The following is a 12,067-nucleotide window of genomic DNA, read 5'->3' as shown; positions in this document are numbered from 1 at the left end:
TCCTCTGACATGGAGCTGTCCATTGGGGGTTGTCCTATGTTACTTGGAGACCTACCCCCAAAAGTGCAGTGTTGGTTGCTTACATCACAGGTTCCTTACCGAGTGCCTATGGGTGCGTGAGTCTTTATATGTTTATATTCCAGCTTCCACACCCATCATTACCCTGGTCCAAGGAGACCCTTCTCCATGTGGAAAATAAACCGCAACTTTTATTAGGGAGAGAGGGCAAGAACCACAAGCACCTCTGTCACCTGCCCCCTCCCAGGCCCTGAGGCTTCTGCCCCAGTTGTTCCCATGCCTGACACAAAGGAACTGACCCAAGAGTCTTCTTACAGTCTTGAAACATTCCTTCTCATATACCTGAGGATAGTAATGCCTAGGGAGGACCAAGGCTTGTCCAAGGGCCCCTTTCTTGGTGGCTCTCTGGGCCAACCCCAGTCAGTCAGGTGAGGTACACGGAGCCTTTGCATGAAAAGAGCCCAAGCCCACTGGCTGCTCAGGAGGTTGTATCCTTAGTCAGAGAAGAGCTGGCTGTGGCACAGGACTCATCTTGGGGGCTCAGACTGGGTATGGTGCTCCTGCGAGCACAGCAGAGCAGGCTTCGAAGCTCTGAGGAGACACTGCTGCTGAAGGAAGCGTAGATCCAGGGGTTGGTACAACTGTTAAGGCTGGCCAGCAGCATAAGCAACACGAACGGGGGCCCTGTGAAGGGAGGGGGAGTTTAGGCTGGAATTCAGGGTGTCCTTGCTTGGGCTAGCAAGCCATGGGGGCACCACATATGAACCCACTACTGGGGTAGAGAATAGAGAACTTGGATGTGTATGGCAAGCCCTTACCTCCCCCACAGCCCTAGCCACACCCACACCCACTTTCCAGAGGCGCCTCTGGGTCCCACGCTGCCCACAGCTGCACAAGGAAGAAGGGTGCCCAGCACAGCACGTAGACAATCACAATCACCAGCGTCATCCTCACAGTCTTGGCCATGGCTGCTGATACATGGGCTCCCTCGCTGGGACTGCCTGTTCGGTGCCCTCTGCGGCGCCCCCTTGCCCTCTCAGATGGACCTGGCACCAGACTGGCATGAATCTCTCGGAAGATAAGAACCTGGCAGGCAGCAATGCCCAGGGCAGGTGCCACAAACACCATCAGAGCGATCCAGGTGACATAGGCACGAAGGCCCCAGGGCTCTGCAAATCGGGCCCAACAGTCAAACACCCCACTGCCATCTCCCACATCTCGTTGAGCAAAGATGAAAAGCTGAGGCAGGCTGAGAAGGAGTGAAAAGGCCCAGGCCACCAGAACTGGCCGGTTCCAGCGAGCCCCACCTCCATGGCGGTATGCCAGCATGGGGCGGCAGATGGCGCGGTGGCGGTCTAGCGTCATGGCCAGAATCATGTAGGAGGAGGCATACATGCCCACCATCTGCAGGTACTTGACAGCCCGACACAGGGCATCAGGCCCACGGAAACGGTCGGTGGCATCCCAGGCCAGCTGGGGCAGCACTTGAAACAGAGCCACAGCCAGGTCAGCTAGACACAAATGACTGATGAAGACATGCATGGGTGCCCATCTGCCCCGCCGGCCCCGCCGCACTAAGGCCCCCAGCACCAGGCCGTTGCTCAAGGCCACGGCCACAAAGACAGTAGAAAGCAGGGCCAGTTCCGCCCGGACTAGCAGTGGGTCCCGGTCATCCAGTGGCTCCTTCTGGCTGCTGTTGCTGGAAGAGCTAGGGGGAGAGAGGGGCCCAGGCACAGCTGGGCAAGGATGAGGCATGAAGGCCAAGTTAGTGGGGTGCTATGCTGCGTCTCTGGCCTTAGGAGGTTCCAATGTCAGGGCTAGTGCCCTGTGCAGCTGGCACCTTGAGCCTCTTGCTTGCCTCACTGCCCACCTCCTGGCTACCAGCAGAGGGGACTCTTAGGGAAACATCATCTGCCAGGAACTCCACACATGTGGTTTGGGAAGCAGGTAACACCTGCTCCCAACCACTCCCCAAGAGTGCGACAAAGGTCTTTAAAAAGAGGTGTTTCTTGGCTTCATCAAACCCACCCAGCCTACAGGGCTCATCCCATCAGGGGTGGCAGGAGCCCAGGGCCTTACCGGATATGGTGGATGCCAGGAGCATGGTGGGACTGGTGCAAGTGACCTGCCCTCCTGTCACAGGGGCCAACTCAGCCTCCACTCAAGGGGCCAGCCCCGCTGTCCAGGGTCACTGCACAGGAGCCCTTAGAAAGAGAGGTGCCAGGCAGCAGGTGCACATAAGAGAGGGGTCCAGCCTGTGCCCAGCCCTTGGCAGGGAATATTAGAGGTAGCTAATCAGATAGCACAGAAAGCCTGGGATCCAACCAGGGAGCCCAGTCAATCAGGAATGGGAATGGGAAATCAGAGGCAAACACTAAAATCTCCTAGCCCCAACAGCGGCTTAGACAGAACACCATCTGCAGGCTAGGAACTGGGCAGAAGGGACCAGGTGTGTTTCTCAGAGCCCCTTACCTGGCTAAACTCCCCGTTTTCTGGGTAGCTGGGCGGCAGCGTGAAGGTGGCCCAGCACTCAGATCTGCTCTCCATCGTCCGCCCCGCCCCAGCCTCAGGGAGTGACCTGCACAGGGGGAGACTTCCTCCCCTTTCGCCTCCCCCATGCACCTCCCCTGGCTTCCCTCCTCCATCCACCAGGAAGTAAGTTCCTGGCCTCCAATTTCCCTTCCTGACCCAGGCGTCCCAGATCTCTCCCCAGGACTCTCCTCCTCACCAGCCTGAGGCCCCAAGGCACAGTCAGCCAGTTCCCAGCCTTGCTCAGGGCTCCGCAGGAACTTCCATCCTGACTTCCCCCACTCCACTCTAGTATTGGCTGATCTGGGCGCACTGTGGGAAACTATTAAGTACAGCACCTCATCTTCTAAGAGGGGAAACTGAGGCCAGAGAGAGCTAGAGCTGATCCAGGATCACAACTTTTTCATGACAAGTTCTTAAATCCCCCTTCTGAAAGCAGATGCCTTCTTTCCTTTGTTCCCAAGCGAGAAAGGGGTAAAAGCCTGGGGAGTTCTCATTACACAGAGCAGGAGCCCTTCCAGCCCTAGCAGGCCCCACCTTCTCAATTAAGGCGTGGCCAGACATGAGGGACTGGAAGGGAGGGGATGTGGTGGGGGCTGAGACTGGGCCTAATGTGACCCTGTACATCCCCACTTCCTCCCTGGGGAGCTAGGAGGAGCACTCCCGCCCTCTTCTTCCTCCCCACCTGCAACTACCTGCCTGCCCCAGGAGGAGGGGCTTCTGGCCTGACCTCCAGGGCCTTGTTCTGTACAATCCCCTCTCTCTCCCACAAGTCTCATATGACACAGAGACTTAAACACACATTTGTGTACATACAGCAAGATCCCATGTAGAGAAACCTAAGAGAAGAGCTTAGGAGCCTAGATGTTCAGGGCCCTCCTGCCCCTCTATACCCCACTCCTGCCATCTCCCCCTTCTTCCATGGCTCCCTCTCCCTTTGGGTCACCTTGGTCCAGCACCAGCCTGCAGCCTGCTCACTCACCTGGGGCCAGGCTCCTTTTTTTCCTGTCTGTCTTCTCCCCTTGACCTGCAAGGCTAGCAACCAAAACAACACTAGTATGGACCAGGTCCAGGCTGAGGGACCTTGCCAACAGCCAAGGCCTCCTCTTCCTGCCCTGAAAGCATGGTGGGCTCCAGCCCCTCCCCCAGCCCCATTGGGGTAGGGGAGATATAGAGGTAGGTGCCTTGCATACCCTACCCCCATACCTGTGCACACATGCTGTGCAGTTCAGATGTCTACATGCTGCATAGACTACATATCATCCAATGTACATTGCACACCCATATACCATGCCATCACTCACATATATATTCCACATGCTTATTTACCATGTTTTTAGGGTCCTTTGGATGTTATTGTTTTGAGACAGGGTCTCCTGGCTAGCCTAGAGATCCCTATGTAAACTAGGCAGCCTTCAAACTTGTACAATCCTCCTGTCTCTGCCTCCCAAGTGCTGGGATTATTTTCTCCTCCCTCTTGCTTACATTTTTAAATTTTATTTATTTTTTATGTGTATGAGTGTTTTGCCTGCCTGTATGTAAGTTCACCTGTGTTGTGCAATGCCCACAGAGGTTAGAACAGGACATCACATCCCCTGGAACACCAGGTTGGCCTCTAATTTGCAATCTTCCTGCCTCTGGCTTCCACATGCTCATATAGGTATGAGCTACAATGTCCACCTTTTTGGGGGTATCTCCAATTTGAATCATTTTAGTGGGGTTTGAATTTGTATTTTTCTTGTAACCTATGATATTGGACACCTTTTCATCTATTGTCTTTTTGTTTGGGGGGGTTCTGTTTTGGGGGGCATTTTTTGGGAAGGTAGAAAGATCTCATGTAGCCCAGGCTGGCAAGGAACTTATAATTCTCCTGCCTGTACCTCTCAAAGTATAGGATTTTCAGATGTGAGCCAACATACTTGACTTTTGGTTTTTATTTTATTTTTATGTTTTTTTAAATTTATTTGTGTGGGTGCACATGCATATGCCATGGTGTACATGTGGAGGTCAGAGGAAAACGTCTAAGGCTTGGGTCTCTCTTTCCACCATGAGGGTTCTGGGGTTCAAAATCAGGTTGTCAGGCTTGTTGGCAAGCACCTTTACACTCTGAACCATCTCACCAGACCTGGTTTTGGGTTTTGTTTTTCTTTGTTTTTTGAGACAGGGTTTCTGTGCAGCCCTAACTGGAGTGGAACTTCCTATGTAGACCAAGCTAGCCTCACTCTCACAGATATCCACCTGTCTCTGCCTCTTGAACTCTGAATTAAAAGTGTGCACCACCACATCCAGCCTGGTTTTGGTTTTTTGAGACAAGGTCTCATACTAGCTCAAGCTGACCTTAAACTCACAGCAATCTTCTTACCTCAGTCTCTCGAGTACCGGGATTACAGACTATTGCCACCTTTCCTAGATGCAATTGATACTTTTTAATGCTTATGTGTGTATGTGTTCATGTGTGTAGGGATAAGTGTGTGTGTGTGTGTGTGTGTGTGTGTGTGTGTGTAGGCCAGGGGACAACCTCAGATGTCATTCTCATAAATGCCATTCACTTTGTCACAGGTTCACCGATTAGCCTAGACTGGTTGGCCAGTGAGCCTTAAGACTCCACCTGTTTCTGCCTTCTCAGCACTAGATTATAGCTATCCTCCCCACATTTTTTTTTCTTTTTGAGACAGGGTCTCTCTGTAGCCTGAAACTCACTATGTAGAGCAGGCTGGCCTTGAACTCACAGAGATCCTCCTGGCTCTGCCTCCTGACTGCTAGGATTAAAGGAGTGCACCACACCACACCCAGCCATCCCACCTCTTTTTTTTCTTTTTTCTTTTTTTGTCTTTTTGAGACAGGGTTTCCCTGTAGCCCCAGCTAGCCTTGAACTCACTCTGTAGACCAGGCTGGGCCTGGAATTCATAGAGATCTGCCTGCGTCTACCTCCCAAGTGCTGGGATCAAAGGCATGCGCCACCATGCCAGGCACCATCCCAGCTTGTTTTAAAACACAGATTTTGTAAATATGATTCAGGTGCTTGTGCTGCAAAGAAAGCACTATACCAACTGAGCCGTCCCTTTAGCCCTTGTCAATTTTTTTTGTGTATCTGGAAGATCATGTGGAGTTTCTTTTCGTTTTTGTTCTGCTAATATGGTTAATTACATTGACTGACTTTCAAACATTGAAGCAATCTTGTATTCTTGGAAGGAAACTACTCAGCCATACGTGTCATCTTTTTATACATTGCTAGATTTTGTTTGCTAAAATTTCACTTAGCTTCTTACACATGTGGTACTAAGAGATAATGACCTATAGATTTCTCTTTGGTGTTGGGTAAGTCTGATGCTGACCTTGTAAAATGAATGAGGTTGCTCTCTCCTTTTCTGCTTTCTAAGTTTGTGGAGAATTAATATTTTGTCCATAGTATTTGATAGGCTATATGAATGAAGCTGTTTAAGCCTGGAACTTTCTTATTTTCTTTTACATTTATTTATTTTTGTATGTTTGTGGGTGCATGAGTACCACATTGCACATGTGGAGGTCAGAGGACAACTTTGGAAGTCAGTTCTCTTCTTCCACAGCATAGGTTCCGGGGATAAAACTCAGGTTGTCAGGCCTACTGAAAGTCTGCAGCTTTCTTCATGAGAATGTTTAGATACAAGCTCAACTCCTTTTACAGATACAGAGCAATTCAGATTACCTGTTTCTTCCAGAGTGTTGGGATTAAAGGCATACACCACTATAACCAGCATATTTTAAAAAATATTTTTGTTGACTTGAGGCCTGCAAATCCCGGGCGGCTGGGTGGTTCAGCACCATGAGCCCCATTGGCACCGGGTCAGCCTCTACTTTTCTCCTGATGGAAGAGTTTTTCAAGTTGAATATGCCATGAAGGCAGTGGAAAATAGTAGGCAGTAGCAGGTTTATTGACAGATGCGCATTCACTAGCAGACATAGCAAGAGAAGACGCTTCCAACTTTAGGTCTAACTTTGGCTATAACCTTCCACTAAAACATCTTGCAAAGTGGCCATGTACATACATGCTTATACAGTCTACAGTACTGTTAGACCTTTCGGCTGCAGTTTTATGTTAGGGTTGTACAGTATAAATTACGGTGCTCAACCCTATATGATTGATCCATCAGGTGTTTCATATATGAAAGAGATGACCTGCCGTGATGTAGTTAAAGAAGTTGCAAAAATAATTTACATAGTACATGATAAAGTTAAACTAAAGCTTTTGAACTACAGCTCAGCTGGGTTGGTGTATTGACTAAAGGAAGACATGAGATTGTTCCAAAAGATACAAGGAAAGAAGCAGACAAATATGCTAAGGAATCCTTGAAGTAAGATGAATCAGATGATGACAATATGTAACATCTTCTTCCATCTACGCTGGTTTACATTTCTGATAGTTTTATGTAACTATTGAGCAGCATGGATTATACATACCCACTGACCAATTTTCATTAAATATTTGTCTTATAAACAAAATTTTTATTAATTTTAATTATGTGCATATGTGTAGATATAGGTACATGAGTGCCAGTATCCACAGAGGCCAGAGGTGTTAGATTCCCCTGGAGCTGGAATTACAGGCAGTTGAGGAGCCATACAACGTGGGTGCAAGGAACTATCTCTGGTCCTCTGGAAGAGCCATACACACTCTTAACTGCTGAGCCATCTCTCCAGCTCCCCCTTTTCTAGTTTCTTTCTTTTTTGAGACAGGCTCTCCCTGTAGCCCCAGCTGTCCTGGAACTCACTATTGTAGACAGGTTGGCCTTGAACCTGTCCGCTGATCCATCTGCTTCTGCTGCCCTTCTCTAGTTTATTAAAGTGGAAGCTTAAACAATTTTTGCAGTGCTGGGGACTGAACCTAGGGCCTTAGTCATGTTAGGCAAGGACTCTACCACTGAATTATATACCCAGCTCTTTTTTTCTAATATAAGTAGTTAATGTTATAAATTTTCCTCTATATAACATATTTAATCGGATTTCCAAATTTTGATGTTTTATGCCTTAATTTCTATTTAGTTAAAGGTATTTTGGGGCTGGTGAGATAGCTCAGTAAGCAAAAGCACTTGCCAAATCTGATAACCTAAATTTGAATCCCAGATCCCACAGGGTAGAAGGAGAGAATTGACTCCCATAAGTTGTCCTCTGACCTCCACAGGTGCTCTGTGGCACACACATGGCACACATCTACCTACACATATGCACACACATACACATGTGTATACACACAATAAATAAATGTAATTTTTTAAAAAATTAAAGATGACTAGGCAGTGTGGCACAGGCCTTTAATCCCAGTACTCGGGAGGCAGAGGCAGGCAGATCTCTATAAGTTTGAGGCTAGTATGTTCTACATAGCAAGTACCAGACCAGCTTGGGCTATATAGTGTGACATTGTCACCAAAATTAAACCAAAAACAAAATTAAGATATTTTCTAGCTTTCTAGCCAGGTGTGGTAGCACACACCTTTAATCACAGCACTCAGGAGGCAGAGGCAGATGGTTCTCTGTGAGGCCAGCCTAGTCTACGTAATGAGTTCTAGGCAGCCAGGACTACATAGTGAGACTCTCTCTCAAAAAACAAAAACAAAAAGATAATTTCTAATTTTTCTTGTGATTTTTTTTCTTTGACTCATAGATTATTTGGAAGTTCTTTTTTTTTATTTCCAAATATTTAGAAATCACATAGATAGCTTTTGTTGTTGATTTTTAAGATAAATATATATGTGCCACACACACACACACACACACACACACACACACTCACATGAAAAATGGACAAAGAAAAGAGAAATAAGATATATGCTGTAGATATCCACTAGATTGTCAGCAACAACTGCAGCAGCACTGACAAGCGTGTGTGAGGTACGATGCCTAGAGAGCACCTAGAAAAATTGTGCATTGCTGTTAAGAATGCAAAAAAAGGGGGCTGGAGAGATGGCCCAGGAGTTAAGAGCACTGACTGCTCTCACAGAGGTCCTGGGTTTGATTCCCAGCACCCACATGGTGAATACGAACCATCCTTAACTCCAGTTCCAGCGGAATCCGAAGACACCTTCTGACCTCCACAGCATTGCACAACACAGGTGCACTCACATACATGCAGGCAATACACTCGTACACATAAAATAAAAATAATAAATAAAATATTAAAAAATTTGGCCTGAAACTCACAGAGATCTGCCTGCCACTGCCTCCCAAGTGCTGGGATTAAAGGCGTGTACTATCACGCCTGGTAAGATAAATATATATTTTTTTTACTTTATTACATTTGTTTATGTGGCATGAGGACATGTGTGTGCCCACCACAGGGAGAGTGTGGAAGGCAGAGGACAAGTTGAGTCAGTTCTCTCCTTCCACCTTGTGGGTCTTAGGGATTAAACTCAGGTCATCAGGTGTGGCAGCAGGCACTTTTACCCCTTGCCCATCATTGTTGCTTTCTAATTCAACAGCATCGTGAAAAGATATTATCCAAGTCCTATCCTTTGTCATTTATTGTGGTTTATTGTTGATGTTGCTGAATTTTCCATTTGCTTTTTAGAAGAATGTGGATTATCCTGTTTTAGTATGTAGTGTTCTGTAAATATCCATTAGGTTAATTTGGTTGATGAGATTGCTCAAATCTATATTTTTACTAGTTTTTTCCCATCTGATCAATTTATGAGAAAGGGATGTTTAAGTTTCCAACTATGTTTGGAGATTTGTTTATTTCTAGAACCTTTCAGCATTAGCAGCTTTTGTTTCATGTATTCGGGAGATTTGGTATCAGGTGCTTTTCTTCCTCCTGTCTCTCTCAATGTGCCTCTTGTCTCTGGTACCTTTTATGCTGATTTATTATTTTTATTATTTTTATTTTATGTGTATGACTGTATTGCCTGCATGTATGTGAGTGCACCTGTGTTGTGCAATGCTGCGGAGGTCAGAAGAAGGCTTCTGATTCCTCTGGAACTAGAGTTAAGGACGGTTCGTAGCCACCATGTGGGTGCTGGGAATAACATATAGCTATTCTGTTTAAGGCTGGCAGGCTCTGGCTTTAACTGATATGAGTGGCAGATTGTGTTTTTCAAAGGTAGCCCCAACAATATCCCCATCCCACATGTTCCTCTGGAACCTTGCCACCTCCCATCAAGAGGTGGAATTTAACCTTCCCCTTGTAACCAGGGTAGGCTTGTATGCTGCTTGTGATTCAGATCAGATACTAAAAGTGCTGCTTGCTTTGTGAAGCTGTGTCAGAAAAAGCAACACAGCTTCCCCCTTATTAGCAGATATGCTCACCCGTCAAAACCATGTCAGCCACCCAACTTTCCTACCACACCATGAGAAGACTCAAAGCACGGAGAATGATTCACAGAGAACACAAAGGCAACAGGGCCAGGCAAGCTTTAGCTCTAACTGCAGTCCTTGTTGGCAGCAAGCACATGAAAAACCGTGAGCCGGAACTGCCCAGGTGAACCCTTTCCAGATGCCTTTAAAATGTTGTGGTTTATCTATTTATCTAGCTATTATAAATGCAGGTAATTACAGACATAGTTTAACATTTTAAACATTTAAAATGCACAATTCAGTAGCACTAATTTTATTCACAATGTCATACAACAGTCACCACTATTTATTCTCAATCCTTTTTAAAAAAGTCACACTAGTGAAAAGCTCTGTAGTCCTTAAGCAATGATCTACATTTTCCCCCAGGGCAAACACAAGCACAGGAAAATCTTTTTTTTTTTTTTTTTTGATACAGGGTCTCACCATGTAACATTGATTGTCTTTACTACATAGAGCAGGCTGGCCTTGAACTCACAGAGATGAGCCTGCCTCAGCCTCCCAAGAGCTGGGCATAATGCTTTCAAGGTTCTCCATGTTCTGACCTGTATCCAAACTTCCTGCCTTTATCTTTCTTTTCAGACAGGGTCTCATGTAGCCCAGGCTGGCCTTGAATTTACTAGACAGCCAATGATGACTTGAATTTCTGATCTGCCTTCACTTGACATTACAGGAGTGCACTACCACACTGGCTTTTTGCAGTGCTTGGGATAGAACCCAAGGCTTTGTACTCTACCAGCTGAGCTACATCCCCAATCTACTTCCTGAGTTGTTGTATTTATCTGCTTGCCTGCTGATAGATATTTAGTTCCTTCCACTTTTTGGCTGATACAGTTTTCTCTACCACTGAGCTACATCCCAGCCCTTGGTTTCAGTGTATAGTTATTTCCTCTGAATTGAAACATTCCTTCCTAGAGGAGGGAGGCTCCTTAAGCCTCAAGAAACTAAATAAACCTACAAAACTCAGGAAACTTACGAAATTTAATTTTCGAGGTTTAAGATGCTCTCACAGTGGGTCCTGGTGGCACACGCCTTTAATCCCAGCACTTGGGAGGCAGAGGCAGGTAGATCTCTGTGAGTTCGAGGCCATCCTGGTCTACATAGTGAATTTCACACCAGCTGGGCCTACAGGAAGACCCTGTCTCCAAAAAAAAAAAAAAGATGCTCTCACAAAGGTATAAGAAGCTTCACAAGGCCTCTCTCCAAGGTTATAGAAAAAGTAAACAAGTGGAGAGTGGGGGCAGGATGGAGAGTGAGAGTCTCTGCTGGCTCTCTCCTTCCACCACAGGGAGCAGGGGTCTTTACCAGCTGATTTGTTTCACTGGTCCCTCCCTTCCTCCCTCCCTTCCTTTCTTCTTTCTTTCTGCTCTTCTTTTTTTCTTTTGGTGTTTTTGAAGCACGGTCTCAGGTTTACCACAAACTCGCTAATTTCAGACTGGCCTTAAATTTGGCATTCTTCGCTGTAGCCTCCCAAATCCTGGGATTACATGTGTGAGCCACTGACAATTTTTATTTCTAATTTAGCATTTGATAATGTTCCATTACCTCCAGCCTCTGTTATGTCAGATGGAGAATAAGCTGCCAGTCTTGTTCCTTTTTTCTTTGCTTACAAGATTCCCTCCCCTTCTTTTTTTCAAGCCACTTGACTATAAAGTGCCTATGAGAGGCTTTGTTTATATTTATCTGATTTAAAGTTCACTAACAATTTTGGATCCGTAGATTGATGATGTTATATATTAATTTTTTCTTGCGACAAGATCTCATGTATCCAAGGCTGGCCTCAGAACTCACTGTGCAGTCAAGGATAACCTTGATCCTTCTGCAAAGATTACAGGTGTGCCCCACCACACCCAGTTTATGTAGTACTAGAGATGGAATCCAGGGCCTTTCTGCACACCACACAAGTACTCTACCAACTGAGCCACATCCATGACCTCTTTCATGGATTTTGGAAATGTTCTGGTCACACTTCTTCAAATGTTTTCACTGCCTGATTATCTTTCATGTTAAACGATCTGATCTCATATCCTCTGTTTTGTTTTGTTCTTTTTTCTACATTCTTGTTTCTCTTACATTTCAGTTTTTTGCAGGGGTCATTGAGACAGGGTCTTACTATAGTTCTGTGCTGGCCTTGAGTTCATTTTGTAATTCAGCCTGTTTTACAATTCATGGTGATCCTCTTGCTTTGGTCTCCTGAGTG

General features: G+C 46.3%; 1 protein-coding gene and 1 pseudogene across 1 annotated transcript; one reads left to right on the top strand and one right to left on the bottom strand.

Annotated features, from left to right (window-relative positions):
* Window positions 1-233: 233 nt before the first annotated feature.
* Avpr2 (arginine vasopressin receptor 2) lies at window positions 234-2,122 on the bottom strand. Its single transcript, XM_008829559.2, has 3 exons — window positions 2,098-2,122; window positions 870-1,754; window positions 234-702 (listed from the first exon to the last, which is right to left on the bottom strand). The coding sequence occupies exons 1-3, from the start codon at window positions 2,120-2,122 to the stop codon at window positions 497-499; spliced, it is 1,116 nt and encodes a 371-aa protein (XP_008827781.1). The 3' UTR covers window positions 234-496.
* A 4,227-nt stretch (window positions 2,123-6,349) lies between these two features.
* LOC115069677 lies at window positions 6,350-6,909 on the top strand (annotated as a pseudogene).
* The last annotated feature ends 5,158 nt before the right edge of the window (window positions 6,910-12,067 follow it).

This window comes from Nannospalax galili, unplaced genomic scaffold, assembly GCF_000622305.1.
Source record: "Nannospalax galili isolate Female #2095 unplaced genomic scaffold, S.galili_v1.0 scaffold513, whole genome shotgun sequence".
NCBI classification, from domain to species: Eukaryota; Metazoa; Chordata; class Mammalia; order Rodentia; family Spalacidae; genus Nannospalax; species Nannospalax galili.
Note: the sequence above shows the minus strand (reverse complement) of the source record. Positions and strands in the feature narration are given on the sequence as shown.